General features: G+C 40.5%; 1 protein-coding gene across 1 annotated transcript; it reads right to left on the reverse strand.

Annotated features, from left to right (window-relative positions):
* Positions 1 to 377: 377 nt before the first annotated feature.
* On the reverse strand, positions 378 to 22,368 carry DDX1 (DEAD-box helicase 1). Its single transcript, XM_081906198.1, has 26 exons — positions 22,271 to 22,368; positions 19,967 to 20,018; positions 19,512 to 19,575; positions 19,032 to 19,061; positions 18,678 to 18,774; positions 17,790 to 17,837; positions 16,951 to 17,034; positions 16,563 to 16,646; positions 14,708 to 14,784; positions 13,293 to 13,365; positions 13,130 to 13,206; positions 12,626 to 12,740; positions 12,352 to 12,490; positions 12,149 to 12,209; positions 11,425 to 11,523; positions 9,507 to 9,596; positions 8,507 to 8,695; positions 7,811 to 7,862; positions 6,660 to 6,806; positions 5,794 to 5,885; positions 4,268 to 4,340; positions 3,272 to 3,344; positions 3,150 to 3,192; positions 2,711 to 2,806; positions 1,089 to 1,209; positions 378 to 690 (listed from the first exon to the last, which is right to left on the reverse strand). The coding sequence occupies exons 1-26, from the start codon at positions 22,284 to 22,286 to the stop codon at positions 560 to 562; spliced, it is 2,223 nt and encodes a 740-aa protein (XP_081762324.1). The 5' UTR covers positions 22,287 to 22,368; the 3' UTR covers positions 378 to 559.
* Positions 22,369 to 23,252: the final 884 nt, after the last annotated feature.

A 23,252-nucleotide genomic window follows, 5' to 3' on the forward strand; every position in this document is an offset into this window, starting at 1 on the left:
CTTCCACATCAGCGCATCTGATAATTCACAGCACTTTTGCTGGGCAAAAATAATAATAATAATAATAAAATTGCCATTTACAAGATGGCAGGATTTAAGATTTCAGCAAATGTATGGAAACAAAATGAGGGCTACAGTCGACATTTTTAAATCTCAAGATTTACAGAATCACTATATATACACTTCAGGGTGGAGGACCTGATGCTCTTCAGACGTGGTTGGAATGCAGCTGCCTTCAGCATGACCAGTGGCCAAGAATGCTGGAAGTTGCAGTCCAAAATCTGACATATATCAATAGCGATCTTGCATTTATGTCAGGTATTCTAAGCATATATCTTGGTAGGGTAGGAAAAACAACAACAATTAACACACAAATATATAGTTCTAAGCAGTTCCGTTTTTATTAGATCAATACTAATAGCTAATTTATCAGGGTTTACATTTTTCAGAGACTGCTCGGCATGCAAGATTTGTATATGCAAACGGAGTCCTACTGCTACAGGGATTTTCGCATTTCCAGGCTAGAAGCCTAACACCCAACTCTCACCTCGGCGCCAAATCAAAATGTTCTAAACAGTTGATTGGGAAGGTAACCAAGGTGCAAGAAAGATGTCTGTGCTTCCTTTTCAAGGGATGCCAACTCTTGTACTGTAGGTGCCAAAATATCCACATGGCCTTTATAGGATCCACCTGCCAAAAGAAGCAAAGTCTCAATTACGCTTGTCCTGCCTACTTACGGCTGAGCTACAAGAGCTGAGAATATTGATTATTCCCACCGTACTTATTTGTTAAAAAAGACCCTTTGCCCTCTGATGGATGTAATCTAGAGAACTAATTTAGGATTGTGTGGTGGTCAGCCATGTTTCTGAAACAGTAAACCCACATGCTGCTATCAAATCACATTAGGAGATCTGAAGTTTCAAAACAAGCTTGCTGCTCCACTGGGTGTGCAGTATTCTGGGTGCACAGAATAATAACCCACAGAAAATGGAAAAATAAAAAAGCAAGAATAGATTCCAACCGACCAGAAAACCCAGTTCCCTATTCCAAAATGCAGCAAGATTTCTATTCAATAATTCTTCACTTACCTCCAGCAGCTCTCCTTTTCCCATAGGTGACTTTACCATCAAAATCATCTACTGGGACTTTTATATCTGGCTCAACCTGCGAAATGGTACAATTCAGATGCTCTTCTACCTCGCCCAGCAGCTAAGGGAAGAGAATACAAACACAAAGATGGTTCTTGATTCTTCATGGCAGCAAATGCACATGTGAAGTCCACTAATGAGCCAATGTTAGCCTCTAAAACCAATGCTGCTGAATTTAATTCCATTAAGAATTACATATGATTAAGAATGGCCATATGATTAAGATGGTTGGGTGATGCACACCATTTTACTCATGCCAAGCATGATCTGGTCAAGAAGCTAAGAATGTAAGCTCTGCTGAAATCAGTGGGCGATATCCAATGTCTTCTGGGTATAAGGCAGTATATAAATTCAATAAATAATAATAATAATGCTGCACGAGGGCAATTCTGCCCACTCCTTCTGCAGCAGAATGGGGTGAGGGGTGGGGGCACAGGGGAGAGACTGCAGTGGGAAGGAGAAAACTCGCTGTGTGACACAATTGGATGCTACCCAATGGGAATTAAAACTTAAGGTGGACTGGAAGACTAAACTATTAAGACTATGCAGAGATGGTGAGAACGACTGGGAAATTCAGAAACCAGGAGGATCAAAACTTCAGTAAAGAATGGGAGAAATTCACACAATATCTTACAGACCACTGGAATCATTTGAATTCTTTAGCAGGTCTTAAATAACCCTTGTAGCGTTACGCAGACTTTGAATATGATGGAAAACTGAAAAATTAGGAGGACATAGTATGCTGTTGAAAAGGTTAACTAAAGAAGCCATGGAGGGGAGGAGGGAAATCCAGAGATTCAAAAGAATCTTGTGTTTTTTATTTTATTATTATTTGTGATTTTGAGAGTGAATGAATTTGTAAGACCAAATAAAAATAATAATAAAGAAATTCAAACTTAAGCAAGGTCACCCCCAGCTTTTAGGAGTTAATGATGGCGCACTCAAATAAAAACATAGTCTTAACCTTCTGCCACTGCATGCAATATTAAAGGCTAGCAAAAGTTGTACACGGGTGTTAGTAAAGATAAGGTAAGCTGAGTATGTTTAATCTGGAAAAGAGAACACTGAGCAGAGATATGATAAAAAGTAAAGGTAAATTACCCCTGACCATTAGGTCCAGTCGTGACCGACTCTGGGGTTGCGGCGCTCATCCTGCTTTATTGGCCGAGGGAGCCGCCGTTTGTCCACAGACAGCTTCTGGGTCATGTGGCCAGCATGACTTCCTGCCTGGAGCGGTACCTATTTATCTACTTGCACTCCCACGTGCTTTCGAACTGCTAGGTTGGCAGGAGCTGGGACCAAGCAACAGGAGCTCACCCCATCGCGGGGATTTGAACCACTGATCTTCTGATTGGCAAGTTCTAGGCTCTGTGGTTTAACCCACAGCGCCACCACACAGGTGTTAGTACTAGCACTTAAACCTTAAAACAGCTTGGGGACCCTAGTATTCTGATGGCCAGAGTTTAAAGATCTACCATGAACTCATTCAAGGGTCTGAGCATCAAGTTGGCCTGATTTTCAAAATGCAAAGGGCTTTTAACAGTACTAGTGAAAAAAATTACCTGCATCTCATTGTACCAAATGGTGCAACCACCCTCATCCTTCAGTCGAGTATTATAGCAACCTTTTCCTCGACTGGGGCATGAGTGATACCAAACCTAGGTAAGAAGTTTGAACAACATGTTAGGAGGCAAAACCCATGAGCGTTTAAGCATTATTAAGGAACCCCCCTTAAAACATCCAATAAAATTGTAGCGGTATCAAAATTTCTGACTTGACTTTGAGTTAAGTACTATGGAAAGTCTAAACTCTTAATGGCTATGCGGACTGTTCTTTGTGATTTTTATCAGCCACTGTGGGGCAACTTTGGATCTGAAAGGTTAGATATATACACTGCATATAGGTGCACAAAATTAAGACAGTAAAAAGACGCAAAGATCTTATCTGCTGTACATTCCCTCTATATATTCCCTATTTACCTCTCAGGAAAGTAGAACTTACCTTTTCTTTTTCTGTTGCCACAAGAGAAATAGCCAGACCCATCCTGAAACACAGATATATTTTAGTTAATAAACTCAAGTATAAAAGGAACAAAATGGGATAAGAAAGTTTTGAAAGCATACCGTTCAGCTCTTCCTACTCTGCCAATCCGATGAACGTAGTTCTGTTTTTCATCTGGAAGTGTGACGTTGATAACTGATCAAAGAGAAAGAGTAGACACTAAGTTGTTAAAAAACATTTTGTACACAATTTATTCAGGTGAAATGATAAAGGTAAAGGTAAAGGGACCCCTGACCATTAGGTCTAGTCGTGGCTGACTCTGGGGCTGCGGCGCTCATCTCGCTTTACTGGCCGAGGAAGCCGGCGTACAGCTTCCGGGTCATGTGGCCGCATGACTAAGCCGCTTCTGGTGAACCAGAGCAGTGCACGGAAACGCCGTTTACCTTCCCGCCGAAGTGGTACCTATTTATCTACTTGCACTTTGACGTGCTTTTGAACTGCTAGGTTGGCAGGAGCAGGGACTGAGCAACGGGAGCTCACCCCATCGCGGGGATTTGAACCGCCGACCTTCTGATCAGCAAGTCCTAGGCTCTGTGGTTTAACCCACAGCGCCACCCGCGTCCCTATGTGAAATGATAAATTACGGAAAACTCCATACATTTCCCATTTTTACGTTTTTCTATCACCTATCCCACCTGTTTGGCTTTTTCCTTAGATGTGTAATGTAACCCAGACTGGGCTAAGAGCATCAGACAGTGAATTCCTCTACATCTATGTTGACTAGAAGCAGCTCCCCAGGACTTCAGAAAAGTTTTCTCCAGCTCTACGTAGAGATCCTGTGATTAAACCTAGTACCCTTTTCAGTAAAAACAGGTGCTCTACCACTGAAATACAGCCCTTCTTCCAAGTTAAGCATTTTTAAGTTTTGCTGATTTTAACACGAGAGAATCAGCCTGTGCCCAACTCTCCCACTGAATTCTATGGGATTTTTGAATGTTTACCTGAAAATGAGTTTGAGCCCATTTTTTTAAAATGACATCAAAGAGAGAGGATTAAAAAGGTGTTCAGATTTGCCATCAACAGATAGCTACTTGCTAGTGAGTCTTTTCAGTTCTTACCATAAGGAACACCAGAGATATCAATTCCTCTAGCGGCAACGTCAGTGCAGATCAAGAATCTGACATCTCCTTTCTAAACAGAGAAGTTCGTTAAACAGCCATGTATTTTAAGTTCATTCACATATAACTATTTCAGTTTAAAGGCAAGGCATCAGCTACAACTAAAAGACACATTCAAATGAAAGACATGGGGTCGGAGAAAAAGGTGCCCGTCTGTGCACAAATTTTGTGTTTCTATGAATGAAAGGGCCTTTGACCAAATGGAATTGTTAACAGGGGAGCTGGTTTGATTGTTTGTTTGTTGGATGGTTGCGCTCTCTCTCTCTCACACACACACACACCACTTCCAGAGATGGCAAACCAATTGAAAATAAGTAAAAGTTTCCTCCTATTGACAGTACCAGGACCATCCTTTCCCTGTGTAGAGTTCTGCTCATGGAATCATAGAATATAACCCACTCTCCCCAAACCACACTACTGACAACACTGTCCTTATCTTTTTGTACCAGGAATCCTAATGTTTAGCCTACTACAGAAGCTGCCACCGGACTATGACCAGATATGGGAGCAATATGGGCCCCTGTGGGTTTGCAGTTCCTGAACAGAAGTTATGGTGACTGCTCAGACCAACCACAGTAGTCTTGGTAGATAATACACAGATGCTTCAGGCTCACTGCTTAGGATTCAATGGAGTTTCACTGTCTGCACTGATTGTAAAGTATACTAGTATTATTGAGTAGATGTGTCAGTGCATATGGGTTTTTAATGAAGGCCAAAACTCTGCTGCAGTTTTACCAAAAGGGAAAGAGGAAAAGAAAAATAAGGTATAAAATCTTAGGTTCAGCCACATGTAATCCTAGGAACAATTTGAACAGTAATCTATTTGTTCTCTCCTCTTCCTTTATCTTTATCTTTACATCTCCTGTCTCTGTTTTTGGCTCCCTCTTTTCTTTAAGTTCCCCAGAACTAATTATGCATGATTATTGATTTTTGGTTTTCCCAATAATGATGACTGATTTGTATCATTTGCTGTCTGTTTTTGCTCTCTTTTCATTAGCTCTGAAGCTAAACGAACTAAGAATGAATGAACCATGCATTATTGAGTTTTTCGTATTTTCCCAGTTACGATGACTGTATTGTTTATACTGCTGTATAAAATAAATAAATAATAAATGATCTAAGGTTACATGTAATTACTAGACCTCTTCACCCTTTTTCTAGCTGATTACTTCCTTTTTACCAAATGAATGGCATATTAAATAACCTTTAAATATAGATGTCATTTTAAAAGACTGAATAATAATAATAATAATAATAATAATAATAATAATAATAATACTGAAAGAAGCTTAAGTTACAATTTAATAGGAAGAAACACAACTACTATTTGTGCTTAGAAGGATATCTTTCCTTACTTTTCCCTAATAAAAAGCTGTATCTCATAGTCTCACCATTTAAAATCCCCCCCTTGAGCAAATAATGCTTTATTGGGTTAGCCTATTCAACATTACAGCCCTAACCATTACCTTAAAGCGCTCCAAATTCTGTTTTCTTTCATGAGGCTTTCTGTCACCATGCAGGCAGACACATGAGAACTGGTGTCCTTTTCTATCTGGACCTTAAAACCAAACAAAAGCAGTATATTAGGACTCTCATTGTTAGTTATGCTAGTTATGAAGAAGTATGAAAGAGAGCTTTATCTTAAAGCAAACGTGATGTGGCACCAGATTTAAAACAGACAGCTTGCACTGGGGGAAAGGTGGAATTTCTTTCTTTGTTTTAGTCTTAAAAAAAAAATCTTTATGCAACCTTTGTATTAGATGGCAGTTTTCATGATGGTTTGCATGACACACTGAGCCAAACTTGGCAGCAAAAAGAAAGGCAGCGCATCTGCAAGTCAAAGTTTGGCACACTGTGTTGTGTGAAGTGGGCAATATGAAATAAAATAGAAAAACAGAAAATAGGAAACTGAACAAATTTATAAATAGCTGACCAAACTAAGGTGCCATCCAAAGGAACATGCAACAATTCTAATTGCAGACTTCCTCCACTGCCATGCAAATTAACAGAGGAGAGTAACCAACATATGAAGATTTTCTGGGCAAGTTAGTTTAATTAAGGGAAACTTTAAAAAAGTATCTTCAGGGTAGTTCATTGCTGTGAGGGAGATTTTTTTACAGGGCTGTAACTGAGCTATACCACCACCTCTAGTTCTTTGAGAAGGTGTTACATGTACACAGCAGAAGCAGGAGGAAATCTAACCATTATGGAAAATATCCAGGATGAAAAACTACCATTTGGAACCAATCAATCAAACCTGGAGGAAAGATCTGCAAACTGGTATCACCTTGCAAATAGACAAAATGAAGACTAACAGGCATGAAATTACTACCTCCTCCTTGCTGCATGAAGTATTGCTCCATGTTATCACAATCTATCTTGGTTCTGCAGAAGATTATTGCTTGATCCATCTTGTGTTCCTTAATGGCGCGGACAGTGTATTCTCCTTTTAAGATCTTAATTGCTTCTGACCACATTTCTAAAGAAGAAGATAAATTATTCCTACACAGTGTGTTAAGCATGCATACACTGAAAAATGAGAGTTTATTCTGACACCGTGTACAACATTGAATTGAGGCAACTCATCCTTCTAGAATGATAGCCATAGATTTCAACTATGTTCTAAAACTTAATTAAGAAATGCTAGTTAATTTCCCCCTGACCACCGGGGACGGGGGGGGGGGGAGAGAACTAGAATCCAAAGGCTTGTCAATTATTTTCTGAATTGGTTTTCTTTCATCTATTATATTTTTTATTTCTTATTTCTTATATTTCTATTGTGTGGGGTGTCCTTATCATTAAAAAAAAGGGAAATTGTGGAATGGAAAGGCGGTGGGCCCTGGGGAGAGAACTTTTGTTTTTTATTAAGGGTATTGATGAGGATTGTATAAATTTAAATTTAAATTTGAAGAATGGTTTATACAAATTAAGTTTTAATTAGAATTGAGAGCTTGTGGAGCCAACAATATGATAGGGGAATATGGTAGGGGTGGGGGAAGGAGGGAGTCCCGGAAAGTGGGTGTATGAAAATAAGGCCTTGAATGTATTTTAATCTTTTCTTTCTGTATTCTTGAAAACCTTAATAAATATTATTTAAAAAAAAAAAAAGAAATGCTAGTTAAAAGGTATTAACATTTTCCATTTGGTGAGTCTTATCTTGTGGGATTTTTTTTTTAATTTTACTATACAAAGATTTAGCCCCCTGCTTTGGTTAACTGTAACAAGATCTTAGTACTGAAATAAAGTGATGTTGCTTTATTGATTCATACGGCTTCTGCATTACTGAAGAACTTTGCTAAAGCCATTGGCTTCTACAAATACAAAAGCACCAGAGTTGGAAGGGACCCTGATGATCATCTAGTCCAACCCCATGCAGAGCAGGAATATGCAGCTTTCCCTTATGGGGATCGAACCTGCAACCTTGGTGTTATCAGCATCACACTCTAACCAACTGAGCTATGTGTGTACCAAACGACTGGTTACCTGCAGAATTAGCACCAGGTCTTGTATTGTCCTTTGCATGCACCTCATCAGTCTGAAAAGTAAAATTTGAAATGTTAGAAGTGACCAAAGGCATTCAGAGCTAATGCAAAAGAATGCAGGGCTGCAAGAAAGCACACAGTCATTTATATTTCATTGTTTAGTAATCCTTAAAAAACAGTTATCTGCAGCCACATGGCTTTGTAGCCCAATCTTAAGGTTGAGATTGAAATGATGCAGCCAAACACAGGCATCCAAGTCTCAGAGCTGTTCACAACAAAAAACAACGACACAAAATACATAATAACAACAAGAACAACCCAATAATCCCCTCCAACACATTTTATCTGAGGATCGGATGTCAATCAGCCACAGGGAGATTTGGATGGGAGAGGAGTCCACACCAAACCTCCCAACCTCAGTAAGGAAATAGGACATTATTACAGTAAAATAAAAAGGTTGTAAGGCCCACCACACATCCTACAATATGTCCAAGGAGTTTTGAGTTCCTGAACTACATTTCAAGCTGAAACAGGCATTTCACAACAATGTTCTTAACATTCATAATCTGAGTTATGGAATCCCATTTCGTTTGTCCTTTATTCCACAATTCCAACTTAAATGTTTGTGTGCATCTTGAAACTATAATCCGGAATTTTTAAAAATTCTGTCTATTCCAATATATTTTGTACTACTTACCCTGATGTGATTTTTACCAATCTTTTCCCAGTATTTGTCATTTTTGGGATTTACAGGGACAACAACATGGTGCACTGTATCCGGGACAGAATCCTCTCCTTTCAGATCTACCCAAGTGGGGAAGTGCATGATCTTTTCAGATAATTTCTTCACATCAAATGAATGCAGAGTTGCAGAACACACAATTACCTAAAAACAACAACAAACAAGCAGAGATGAAAAGGGTAAAGACCTTTACTGTTGCTTTCACATGTCACAAGCCCCTCTGCGATTACAGTTCTTGACTTCTGTCAATCTGTAAAATTTACAAAATAAACCTCTTTTAGTCAAGACAAGTACTGGCAGAAGCATCAGCTGCTCAGCCATTTATATCTGGTGCACTGGGAGTGATGTATGGGAAATCTTCACATTAAGAACTGAGGCATTTGGCAGAATGCCTAGGTAAGTCGTTGTAAGGTATAACACTGGGACATTGATGTATTATGCGCCACTGAAATGCAGACAAATAAATGCAAATCTTGTTATTGCATACTGTGTGTGTAAAGTCTTCCATCCATATAGGTTAGCTTTGTGGCACATGAGTATGAGACAGAAAGAAAAGAAGAGAGAAGGAAGAAGCCAGCAAGGCTTCTCAACAATCCTCTTTTCTTCTGGAAGTATGGATCAATTTCTTGCTAGTGTTACTTTCCTTGCTTTTGCTTTTCATGCACTGCCAAACAGCAGGAACCTGAGGACACCATCAATTTGAGTAGACACTTGGAAGTGTTCTCAGTTTTTGTTTACCCCCACACTATTTTATTATGAAATTTATTATTTCAGCTAGAGCAACAGAAACTAAATTGTGCAAGTTCCTAGTTCACAGCGGTTCGGAAAACATTGTCACAGTTTTTAAGTTTCCTTAGAGATGGTGAAGCTTGAGCAAACAACTTTTGGTACACACAACAGCTATGCTAGGCTTTGGGGAAAGGTCAACTAGGAAACCTTAAAGCGAACCTCTTACCTGCAGCCTCTTCCCGTCTGAAGTTATCTGAGGAATCTGAGAATGAATTCTGTTTATGAAATCAGAATACCCCTGGCTGAGAAGGCCATCCTGAACAAAAAGAGTATTACACAGTCTCAATAAGGTATTTTACCCACGTGTTTTAAAGCTGAAATAAAAGTATGTAGTAGATCCAACTATTCAACGAACAGTCCTCCTGACTAATTACAGTGGTGCCTCGCAAGACGAAATTAATTCGTTCCGCAAGTCTTTTCGTCTTGCGAGTTTTTCGTCTTGCGAAGCACGGTTTCCCATAGGAATGCATTAAAAATCAATTAATGCGTTCCTATGGAAACTCCCTTCAGACCAGGTCCGGGGACAGTCTGTCCCCCGACCTCTTCTGAAGGCTGGCGGGGGGCGAAAGTCTTTGCTCCCCCCCCGCCTGCCTTCCCGGGACAGCGGAGACTTTTCCGCTGTCCCGGGGCGATCTTAAAATGCTGGCGGGCGGCAGCGAAGGCTTCGCTGCCGTCCCCCAGCATTTTAAAAGCCCCCGGGACAGCGGAGACTTTTCCGCTGTCCCGGGGCGATCTTAAAATGCTGGCGGGCGGCAGCGAAGGCTTCGGCCCTCCTGGACCTCTTCCGAAGGCGGGCGGGGGACAAAAGTCTTTGTCCCCCCTGCCTGCCTTTCCGGGAGAGCGGGAAGGCAGCACTGCGTTTTCCGCTCTCCCGGGAAGGCAGGCAGGGGGGAGCAAAGACTTTTGCCCCCCGCCAGCCTTCAGAAGAGGTCCTGGACCTCTTCTGAAGGCTGGCGGGGGGCAAAAGTCTTTGCTCCCCCCTGCCTTCAAAAGCCGTCCGGGATAGCGGGAAGCGCTTCCCTGCTATCCCGGACCGCTTTTAAAATGCTGGCGGTGGGGAGCAAAGCCTTTCGCCCCCGCCAGCCTTCCTGGACCTCTTCTGAAGTCCGGAGGGGGGGGGAAAGGCTTTGCTCCCCACCGCCAGCATTTAAAAGAGGTCCCCGAGATTTCCCTATGGGCTTTCGTCTTGCGATGCAAGCCCATAGGGAAAATCGTCTAGCGAAGCGTCGCAAAAACCGAAAAACCCTTTTGTCTTGCGGGTTTTTCGTCTTGCGAGGCATTCATCTTGCGGGGCACCACTGTACAGGGGTTCGCGAAACCCACCAACTCCTCCTCTGGTTGGAAGAAGCTATGATGGTATTTTGACAGATGAAAATGTGAACAGGGGCAGATGGAAGTCATCCGCTGACCAGTTGCAATTCTCTTATTTGTTCTGCACTCACTTTGAGAGTCAGTTACAGGTAGGCAGTCGTGTTGGTCTGCTGTAGTCGAAACAAAATTAAAAAAAAATCCTTCCAGTAGCACCTTAAAGACCAACTAAGTTTGTTATTGGTATGAGCTTTTGTGTGCATGCACACTTCTTCAGATACCAAGAATCTGAAGAAGTGTACATGCACACCAAGGTATCTGAAGAAGTCTGCATGCACACAAAAGCTCATACCAATAACAAACTTAGTTGGTCTCTAAGGTGCTACTGGAGGGAATTTTTTTATTTTGAGAGTCAGATTAGAAGGGGCTCAGAAAACCAATGGTAGTTGGAGGCACACTAGGCTATTAAGAGTCACAGGATCTTGCAAGGACACGCAGGGTCCCAACTTTGAAGTGCTTGTCTGCCCCCTGCATTTGCCAATAACTCACATAGACCAGAGTCCCAAGCTGAGGGTTGGCATCCAACTGATGTCTCTTCCCTTATGTCTCGGAAGGAATTTTCAACAATTCCTCAACACTGCTGTTCCCTGGAAGGTCCAACAAGCCTCACATATTTTGGTAGGAGAAGGCTCCCAGAAAAAGGGGTAATTCATCAGTGCATGTTGTATATAACTTTTTAAAATATGCTATTCAAAAATGATGTTCTATACACTTACAGCCTCATCAAGAACCAGGAACCTAACTTGCGATAAAGTCAGTTTTCCGGTTGACACGAGATCGTCTAGTCTTCCAGGAGTTCCCACAACTATGTCTACCTGTAAAATGTAAATAGTGCAATAGTATACTGTGTCCATGCCAAAATAATATGAAAACACTAACACTTGGAATGTAGCCTAAGGAAGTATTTATCTTTCAAGCATTTTAGATTATGTCTGAAACACACTGTGTACACACAGAAATTATTGCTTTGATAAAACTTTAATGGTCTTTTTAAAGGTCTATACAAATATTGCAAGAGAGGCATTAACTGTACATAGTGCTTTACAACTCTATCTCATTCATACTTAAAAAGCCACCATCAGCTAAACTACTGATTTCTCAACCAACAGCTATATTGCTTCTCATCTGCCTTCCAGACTCTTAACTGCTTTAATGCAATTTTATGTTGCTTTTATTTATTCCCAAAAATTATACACTGCTTTGCACCACACACAGTCACAAAGTACTTTCCACTACAATAAACAATCCACTATTTAAAATAATACCAAAACACTAGCTTTTGTGTTTCCGTAGACATTGTGCAATGGAAAGGCAAGGGGGTCATACTTTTTTTTTAAAAAAAATACACACTCACTAGAATTCATCTGTGCACCTTTTCTTTTTTTAAAGAGATAGATACGTTTGTAGATATAATGCAAACTAAGAGCAATTAAAACTTACCCCTTGCTCCAATACGGAAAGTTGTTCTCTTGCAGCAACTCCACCAATAATTAGGAGCTCCCTGAAAGCAACATACATTAGATTACATCTCGTGCTGTGAAATCATCTTATCCAACCAGAGTAAGAGAAGAGCATGATTGTGTATGGAATCATGGGGATTTCAGCGGCACCCTATGACTCCCCCTGTCCCAATTTCATTGTACCTTAATTTAGGATTATCCACATATTTTTTGAATTGTTTCACGTTGTTCAGAGTTTGCTCTGCCAGTTCCCTGGAAGGCTCCACAATCAAAGCTTTGGGAGCATTTGGCTGATTCTTTGTTTGGGCTACTTGTGCACTTCCTGCAATAGGAAATGTTGAGAAAGTTCCCTTAGTACTGAGTTGACGACTGGCCACATATTTTTTAGCTTTTGACTTTATGTGATATGACATTTTTCTTTTGGCGGCTCCTACACCTGAGCATCCCCCAAGCATACCTGCATGCTGGGATTTCACAGAGTTACCCTCGGGAGCCTTATCAAGAGCAACGAAGCCATCTTTGGGTGGAAATTTAAAGTCTTCTTCGCCGAAGTTGAATTTCAATTCAGCGTTCTAAAAGAATACACACAACATAAAAGCTTGTCAAACGGAATTTATAGAAAAGTCACGTGATGTTTGCTGCAAGTTACAGGTCAGGTGTTAAAACTAGCCCTTTAAGGAGAAGCGGTTCACCTGTTTAGAGCATCAGTAAGGCAGGTTTCATCTTTAAACACTTGAAATAGAAAGGTATTTTTTAAAGCCCTGTCGCTAGTTCCATGGAAGCTTAGGACCTGAACTTTCCAGCAGCACCTTTCTCATTGTGCCACATGGAACTTCTTGAAGTTCCACAAGCAACGCTTGGTAAAATGGAAGGAGGGTCCAGCATGATAGAAGCAGAGTATGCATCTTTTTTTAATCGGTTAGAATGAGTCTCGTGTGCTTTGGAAAAAGTCAGAAATTACCTTGAGGACACAGGCTGCAAAGAGTGCTTGGTTCTTTAAGTGCTGCGGGATTTCAAACGCAAGTCCAAGGTCCTTGCCTGGGGGGAAATAAAGCATTATGTTGACTGTTTTTTTATGAATTTAACCCATTACTTAAATAGGGGGAGGGAAGTAGACCGCTTACCATTTTTGGAGAACATGATTTGCCCTTTATCAACATCTACATAACAGCCTATTGTGTCATGCATAGTGAATTCCTACCAAAAGAAATAATAAAGATAATAAAATTAAGGAGGTTGATTGAAAGTAGTTTGTTTTACAGGAATATAAAGCATCAGCAGTTGTATGGAGCATATTACTTATCACAATGGCTTAAATAGTTTTGGCTTGGATACTGGAAAGTGCAGGAGTGCATTGGTAGGAGATTTTCCTGCTTCTGGTCCCTCGGCCAGCCTCCTCCCTGTAAGTATATCCTGAAAAGGAAGGCTGTGCCCAGAAGAGGTGAAGATCACTGAAAATTGAGTGCAGGCACATTCTGTGAGCAGGAGCTCCCCTCTGCGCACTGAAGGTGCCTCTGCCCTATTTTCAGCAGTCCTCATTCTGCATCACCACAGCTCATCCCATTCAGGATGGTCCCCCAATTCTCAGTAGAAGTGTTTTTGTTTGGGGGGGGGGTGCTCCTGGGTAAGATGGACAGGAAAGTCTCCTTCCACCAACTCCCTTCCAAGAGCACTTCACTGGATCCAAGCCTTTTGTAAAGAGTTATGGATCACACAAAAGTATTATACATAAATATTAAAAAAAATCAACTCAATAGAACAAATTTTATCAGTTATCTTGTAATGAAGACAGAACTGCTACTGCCATTAAAGCTACTAGTTCCATCCTCAGGCATGCTTGTTTTAATTATTGTTGGCCACCTTATCATTTTAGAAGGTGGATATAAAGTGAAATAAAGTATCTCTAATTATCAATACTGAATTTTGTTGGAGATGTAAAATAAAGTTGCAGAATACCAGTACCTGCCAGCTTCCAACCCACACTGTGGAGGAGGTTTAAAATGGATAATGCAACTTCTGAAGATCTCTAGATAGATAGTTTGTGTAAATTAGTTGGGAATTATGGACTTTCAGGGGAAGCAAAACCATACACGACTATTTGGGCAACTGGTAGCCACCAGAAAAGTCTCACTGCTGCAGTTGTTACCTAGTGGCTTCTCCAATGAACCAAGGATTTCCATTTCAGCATACCACTGCAAACACTCCAAATGCCACATTTCCACTGGAATGTCAGAACTGAACGCATACAACCAACCCAACTCAGGGTGTTGTCGCTAACAATTACAATGGGTAGGCTATTCCCATGACTACCGCATGCCCATATACCAGTCCAAGTTAGCTTAAGTCCAACATTTATACTCCACAGAAAATTAATGCTCATCGAACCAAACATCACCATGCACATTTCTGTTAAAAGCATTTGTTCTTTCCTCCTTTTGAGAGCTACATGACTTTAGCCTACATTTATGTATTTCATTGTTGGTTCACTACAACATTTAATCATTCTATTCTTTGGTAAAATGGAAAAAGAAAAACATACCTCCCCATAACTATCAAACTGTTTGTTATGAGATTTCTTTCCAGTTCCACCATAGCCAAAGCCGAACTTGTCAGTACCTAATAATAATAACAACAAATCATAAAACAATATAAATATTTTTAAAAAAATATTAGAATCAAACAGTTCTCCACTATCTCCTAACTATACTTTTGGAAGATAAGCAAAAAAAAAATACCGTATTTTTCGCACCATAGGGCGCACCGGACCATAGGGCGCACCTAGTTTTTAGACAGGGAAATCAATTTTAAAAAATCCATCCCACTCGCTGCCTTGGCTTCCTCTTTAGCCCCACACAATATCTCCCTGCCAGAAGAGGCTGCAAGGAGCTAAAGAAGCCATAGCCCCGTGCAGCCTCTCTCTGCCAGCGGGGTTGCGCGCGACTATGGCACAAGCCTGCATTCGCTCCATAGGACGCACACACATTTCCCCTCAGTTTTTGGAGGGGAAAAACTGTGTCCAATTGAGCGAAAAGTACGGTAAAATAATTTTTTTTAAGGGTTCATAGAACAGTAGCGATCATGCTATAAGGCAGCAGACCATATACTTTTTTCCCCCCACGTGAATTTTTATTGTTTTCCTTACATATTCTTTTCCAACAAATTGTAATAGCACCATACATTCCCTTTGACTCTGCCGAGTCGCGACCCCCCTCCCTCCCTCCCCACAACTGGTATATTTATCCTCTTTCCATCACGCACATCATTCTCATATTAGTACTATTATACATTGGAGGTATTATGTCAATCCTGCTAGTGTCTTGACCTCTTTACAATTCTTCTTTAAATATTCAATAAATTTACTCCAGTTATTTTGGTATCTTTGTTCTCCCTGGTCCCGGATCCTCCCTGACAGTTTGGCAAGTTCTGCATATTCTGTCAACTTCGCCTGCCACTCCTGAATAGTTGGTATATCTTGTACTTTCCATCTTTGGGCCAGAAGGGTCCGAAGGGTCCCATATACTTTTTGGATTGCTGTCACACTAGAAATTTGCTTTCCTCTTTAAAAAAAAAACCCTTTGAGAAAAGGACAGCAAAATTTCTTTAAACTGTGCACTACTGATTAGCATCACACTGAAACTGGGAGAGGTTTCTGAACCCTCCATAAAAGCAACCTCTTTCCCCAGTAATATTCTGCACCTCTTCTGCTGGGAGAAGTGAGGAACAGATCCCTGGCGAAAGGGCAACAAGGCTGCCAGTCTCTCACCTGATCCAGTGCTACATAGTTGATTACTTGCAGAAGAGTGTGGATGGGGATGCACACCCACATTCTGCCACAACTAGTGATGCATAAGTAATGCAAAGCAAAAAAAAAAAAAAAAACTTGCTGTGAAGTGCTGGGAGACAAGAAAAGTTGCAATTCAGACTAAGAATGATGAGCAGGCTTTGCTTACTCTGTTAGATCAGGTATTAAAATCTGACTGAAGTTGCTGTGATGTTGCCGCAGTTATTACTGATCCCTGATCGGATGGTCACATAAGTAAAACAAAGGCTGAGAATGGTACTAAAGCAACCACAAATGGCAGGCAATATAATTAAGGTAGTATGCCTGCATAGGAAAGCATATTCCGTGTCCCCTAAATATTTGAATGTCAAAATTTGGTGCAGTTCTGCAGATGATCAGTTTTAGATTCTTTCATGGAAGGAACAGAACCATACTTTTAAAATGAAATCTTATGTCCTTTAGCCTGATTTCTAAGCCTGAGCAGAGAATCCCCCACCCCAGCATTGTACTTATTTCGTTGCAATAAGAAGGGATGCCCTTAACGAGCAAGAAGAATCAGTGACTGCTAGCAGGTAACCTAGATTTCAGCCTAGTTCCTTATGTAAATACTCACCCAAATCTAATGACGCTTGCATAGAGGACCACCCGACTCGGCATAAACCCTGGTCACGACAGGATACTTCATAATAATATTTCCCTAGAACATTTTAGAAACATTTACATGTAACCAATTTCAGCTTCGCTAACTTTTCGATAAAGAAGAGACATATTTGACTTAATATTAAAAATAACCATTTCAACTGGCACAAACAAAAAGTTATTTTATTCTCAAAATCAACTAGCCAACTGGGTGATGTTGGCTACCACGTAAAAATGCCTGTTTGTCTAAATCTGTAGTCAGTATTCTGAAGGCAGACAAAGTAAATGTTTATTCGGGGCATTCTTATTTCAAAAACAAACTTTATTACATATGCACACAACCACTGATGTAGTTTTGGTACCTTTAGTCACGCCTTTTGTTGATCGGCATCCATGCCATTCCTTTATCTCCCTGCTTTGGCAGCACAGACCGTCAGACCCAATAGCTGAACAACAGAAAGGACACATCTGAAAACCCCGAAGACCTCTTACAGTCGCAGATACAAAATACCAGCTTTATGTAAAGACAGCAAACCTTGCAAAAAATAGCTGTGTACAAACTCTCTTAAGAACAACAATGAAGCTATGGATATGTGTAATTATGTCCTTGGGTTGACAAAGTTAAAGCATCATCTGACAAGAATCAAATACATCCTTCAAAGCTGTCCTATCAAATGTTTTGATTCCACTGAAAGTAGCTCAGAAGTTAAAACTACAGCAAACAAGTTTAAAAACAGCAACTGCTACTACACCCACTTTCAACCCGCCTCAAACAACTCACATGGTAACATTTTGTAGACATTAAGCAAATTACAACTCCAAAGACTCAACCTATCACCCTCTCATGATCTTTGAACAGTTTTAAAATCTGCAATGGCATCTTCATATTACATGAAGATTTCCTCTTTTTTGTGTAAGTGCTAAGACCTGTAGGAATATGTACCCCATGTCCAATCTGCTATGCTTATACATACTGTTGGAATTCAAATAATAATAATAAACAATAGTTGAGTTTCTCTAGTGACACCAATGGGGGAAATTTAATTTGGTTATATGTGCTGTCATTCCTCTAAAGATCAGAAAGTCAAACAGGATTTTCGGATCATGTTACCTCAGACCCAAGCCATAGGGTACCTAAATTTTGGGCTTGATTTTCAGCTAGTTACCGTTTCAATGCTAGAAAAGTTAGTATCAAACTTACCAAAAGCAGACCCTCTGTCATATGGATTCATTTGCCATTTGTTGAGCACTGTTGAGAAGAAGAAACAGCTATACCATACAGTACTATGAAGCACCACAATTATAGCATGTTTGGCAGGTGTCTTCATATAAAACATCCCTAGATTCAAACCATTGGGATTTACATACTACCCAGATATTACTGATATCACAATGGAAATAAAATTGTGAGATCAATTAAAAATTTTAATTCCACTGATTTCAATTAAATTTATTGATTTTTTTTGTATTTAGAATTAAAGTTGCCAGTTATTCACTCAGTTAGAGTGACTATCACATGAAGCCAGAACAGGGAAAGAATATAGGAAGCAATCAATATAGCAGAATAATAATAATAATAATAATAATAATAATAATAATAAATTTTATTTATATCTCGCCCTCCCCAGCCGAAGCTGGGCTCAGGGCGGCTAACAACAGTCAAAATAGTTCAACATTCTAAAAACATTCATTATAAAATTAATTAAAATCAAATTAATGGCAACCATCAAGCAAAATTCTGTGTAGGTTGCCAGAGGAGGGGGTCAGGTTGCACCCTGACCAAAGGCCTGGTGGAACAGCTCTGTCTTGCAGGCCCTGCGGAAAGATGACAGGTCCCGCAGAGCCCTAGTCTCTTGTGACAGAGCGTTCCACCAGATTGGAGCCGCGGCCGAGAAAGCCCTGGCTTTCCAACATTGATAATTAGCCGAATTACATGTTGATAGGATAATACAGCTATTTTTGTAGATTATGCATTCAACTTGCCTGCCATTGGCACAGTTTCAAATATACAAGCAAACAATGTTTGTAAAATTCAACTTGCATCAGGTTTCAGGTATTGGGACAGTGAATGTTTTAGAAAAAGGCTTACCTCCTCCACCAGTTTTTATAGTGGTTTTTCCTTTTTTGCCTTCCTGTTGGTCCTTAAGAGTTTCATAAACAATCTGAATAACTGGGATGCTGAATGCCTGAAATATGAAGTTGCTTATTTAAATTATACAATCTGAACCAATTGTTTTCTTCTAGACTCTGGTTTCAAAGTGCTTATGATTAAACAAAGGAAAAACAAGTGTTCAGTTTCTGAGTACGCTATGTCAGCATGCTAACAAAACTTTCAGGATCTATGGGTATTTAATGAAGTACTTTAAACTTAAGATAAAACTACCCACAACCTGAACGTATATCCAAAAATTGTTTTATAGTTAAGAATGTAAATTTCACTTACACCAGTTTTTCCACTCCCAGTTTCTGCAGCCTGTGTAGAAATGAGATTTGATAAGAAAATTAAGATACAATGGTTACATGTATAGCAATTAACTCACAAGTTTAATCCCTTTGTGCTATTAAAATACTGTGAGAACTCCCTCCCCACCCATATTTATTGAATAATAAAATAATACACAAACATTCAGTCTGTTCTATGTGGGTATCAAGAGTAGCAGCTAAGGCATAATGTGTCACATACATACAGAATGAAGAGTAGTAATTTCAAAGGGGATTTGATTTTATGCACTGTCTTCTTTCAACCTTCCTTCTTCATGTGCTCATTACTTCTGAGTAAGCATGATTATCATAGTGCTGCACAAATAATGAGGGTCATAGGGAACAATACTATCTATAAGACAGACTGTGGTAATATTATTATATTTTAATTTATATACTGCTTACAAGTCAGAATGGCTTCTGGGTTTACAAATATACATACCATAAGTACATCACCACCTCCTAAAATTAACGGGATGGACTCTGCTTGGATATCTGTAGGAAGCCTACAAGAAAAAGGTAACATAGCCCAAGCTGTAACAATGTGGCATTTATCAGGTTGTTTATAAAAGAAAAACAAGAATGTTGCAGGGGAAACCCCTGCTCTTGATTTGCACAGTGCTGCGATACAAGAACTCTGTCTGCAATACTAAAATTAGCTTTGTACATGCATTTTACAATCTGAATCAGATTACTTGTTTTTGTATAGTTGCTGCTTGATTCAAACACCAGTTTTTCAGCAGCAGTTATTCACAGGTATTCACCACACAAGCATGGTAACTTCACTATCATAAGTAATTTCCATTGAAACATGGCAAGATTTCCAGAAGCACCAACTCTGGAAGGCTACACATAAATGTGTGTGTGTGTGTGTGTGTGTGTGTGTGTGATACTTACAACCAGTCCATCTCTTCCACGGCTTGAGCAATTTCTGGCATCACACCCATCTCTGCAAGAAAATTAAACAAACAGATGTGTTAGCAGGGGAAAACGGGTAGGAGAACCATGTATGGCACCTTGAGCTTCTTGAAGGAAAAGTCACACTATATAAATGCAATAACCAAAAGAAGAAGAAACACAGCAAATCCTAAGTATGTATACTGAAAAGAAAGGATTATATGCAGTGAGACTTACTCCTATGTAAACACGCATAGAATCATAGAGTTGTAAGGAACCCTGAGGCTTGCCTAGGCCAACCCCCTGCAATGCAGCAATCTCCACTAAAGCACTCATGACAGATGGTCACCCAACCTCTGCTTAAAAACCTCTAAGGCAGGAGAGTCCCCCACCTCTCATGGGTGTCTGTTCCACTGTTGCGCAGCTCTTACAGCCAGAAAGATTCTGACTAAACACCAGGCAGAACTATTTCCTTGTAACCTGAATTCACTGCTTTGGGTCCCACCCTCCAGTGCAGGAGAAAATAAGCTTGCTCCGTCTTTCATGTGACAGCCTTTGAGATGTTTGACAATGGCTATCATATCTCCTCTTTTCCACGCTAAATATACCCAGCTTTCTCAACTGTTCCTCATAAGGCTTGGTGTCCAGACCCTTGATCCTCTTAGAATCATAGAGTTGGAAGAGACCACAAGGGCCATCGAGTCCAACCCCCTGCCAAGCAGGAAACACCATCAGAGCACTCCTGACATATGGTTGTCAAGCCTCTGCTTAAAGACCTCCAAAGAAGGAGACTCCACCACACTCCTTGGCAGCAAATTCCACTGTCGAACAGCTCTTACTGTCAGGAAGACATATCGAAAAAAGTTTTTGGTAGTCCACCATCCTTAGTAACTACCTGTCTCTGTGCCTTGTCCATATTTGTAGACACCACTCGATTCATGTCCATCAGAATCATATTGTAATCCATATAGTCCATCAGAGTCTGGTCGCCCTCCTCTGCACACATTCCAGCTTGTCAACACCCTTCTTAAACTGTGGTGCCCAAAACTGGACACGGCACTCCAGGTGTGGTTTGGCCAAGGCAGAATCGAGCTGGACTATTACTTCCCTTTGACCTGGACACTGGACTTCTGTTGATTCAACCTTAGATTTGTTTGCTGCTGCATCACACTGTTGATATGGTTTGCATATTTTATTAAGTGTGCTTTAAAATTTGGGCTGAATCAGACTTGACAGGGATGGTACTCTTTTGGACACAGTATTCCAGGTGTGGCCTGGCCAAGGCAGAATTGAGCAGCACTATCCCTTTCCTTCAACCTGGGCACTAGACTTCTGTTGATGCTGCCTAGAATAGCCTTAGCCTTTTCAGTGTTTTCATGCTGGCAGCATTAAGATAAATTCAACGGTGTAAATAAGTGTTGATGGATGTAATAATGGAATACTGAACGGTATAGTTTTTGTAAAATATGCAGGGATTTATTATATGTAAAATGAACCATGGAAAGAGAAGCAGGGAAGTCATTGATATTTTAAGGATATATAAACAAGTACTTTAAATTGTAAAATCCGAAACCAGCATGATCAAGTATTCCAAAAGGACTGGAGTAAATTTATAGGAAAAATTATTGTAAGCAATTAACCTCACTAGCAGGTGGCTGAAGTCCCAACAGCAGGGTTGTCTGAAGACTTGTCATGAGAAATTTCCTATCTTTCTATTTTTATTTAAATTTTGAGCTAATTTGTAATGAGTGTAATTAGAATTGGAAAACGTTCAAAATGCAATGATATAAAGGTTAATTTTGAAAGCCATGAGGCGGGAGGGAAGGAAGTCGATAGGCTCTAAAGAGCTAAAGCGGTAAAGTGGATAATGATGATGTCAATGTATAATATTAAATGGAAAATTTATATATATATATATATATATATATATATATATATATATATATATATTTGTAAAATAGAAAATGTAATAAATATATATATAGTCTTAGCTTTTATTTTATTTTGCTGCAGCATCACCACAGTTTTGCTCACGTCCAGCTTGCAGTGTCTACGAAGACCCCTGGATCCTTTCCACCCAGGCCAAGCCAGGTGTTCCCTTCCATTTGGGATCCAGCAGGATCCCAAACTTTCTGGGTCGAAAGAGGCCTGGCTCTTACAGGAATGACGGGGCTCCCCGGAATCCGGGGTGTGTGTGTTAAAGCTTTCGAGTCCAAGCGGATCCCAGAGGCAGGCAACTCGCCCCCCCCCCAAGCTGCCGTTCTTCCTCCCGCCTCCCCATTCCCCGCAAGCTTCTCCACGTACCTGAGAAGGCCGCCATGTTCGCGTGTCTGCCGGCAACGCCCGGGCAGCGGTAAAGGGCAGGACGCGTCACTGGGCTCACGGCGCCTGCGCACTCCCCATCCCACTGCTTTAGTCCTCCGGTCCGAAACGCCGGCCGCTTAGCCGAGGTTCCGCTCGAGGCCACAGGCCCTGGAAGCTACGCGTGCAAACGCCTTCATTACAAAACCCGTTTAATGAGGAGCGGGCACTGTTTGTTTTTAAGATGAAGGTGGCCCAGGCCGTTTTGCTTGCCCTGTTTCCTCGGTAACTGGCCTGTTCGCTAGCGTGCTTTCTTTTGCTTCCCCTTGCGAGGAATGACAAGGAGGAAACTGGATGGCATTTGGAAGGAACTAATGCATCGCCCACTGGATATGCCTTTTAGGGACTTATAAATGAAATGAATCCCAGGGTAGATTCCACACATTTGTGAAATTGTTTTTTTTTTAACGTTTTGAAAAATACAGTGGGTTTTGCATAGCTCCCTACTGTCATCTGGTGTAACGTTTGTACCGTATATTGCACTTTGCAACACATTTAAAACGTTTTGTTTGCAGCTGAGTCCCAGAGTACAGGACTGCGTGTTAGACTACTGGACGCTGGAGAATAATGCCTTAACAAGCCGATATTACACTTCTGTTAGCCTTTTCATGCCTAGAACCCATTTAAGAAAGAGAGCAAGGGTTGGCTGCGCAAGGCCAATTTCGGACCTGTCCAAACCACCAGTAACATAACTTGTAACTTGGATTCAAATTGTGGGAAGGGAGGTATTCAAGCAGATTGGATGGCCCTCTGACAGGGAGGTTTTCGCTGAGATTCCTGCATTGCAGGGGGTTGGACTTGATTATATCAATATATTGATCCTATCAAATATATGATTATATGAAAAACACCTTTCATAATCATATTTTATAATATAATGCAATATAATATAATATATTAAAAATAGTATATGTATATAAACTCA

This window comes from Podarcis melisellensis (genome assembly GCF_964234715.1).
Source record: "Podarcis melisellensis genome assembly, chromosome: 3".
In the NCBI taxonomy this organism is placed as follows: Eukaryota; Metazoa; Chordata; class Lepidosauria; order Squamata; family Lacertidae; genus Podarcis; species Podarcis melisellensis.

Coding starts and splice junctions, on each gene's coding strand:
- DDX1 (XM_081906198.1), bottom strand. Junction 3,345..4,267: donor TATCTCTGGTGTTCCTTATG/GTAAGAACTGAA, acceptor CTCTTTGATCAG/TTATCAACGTCACACTTCCA. Junction 691..1,088: donor GAAAAGGAGAGCTGCTGGAG/GTAAGTGAAGAA, acceptor TTCTTTTGGCAG/GTGGATCCTATAAAGGCCAT.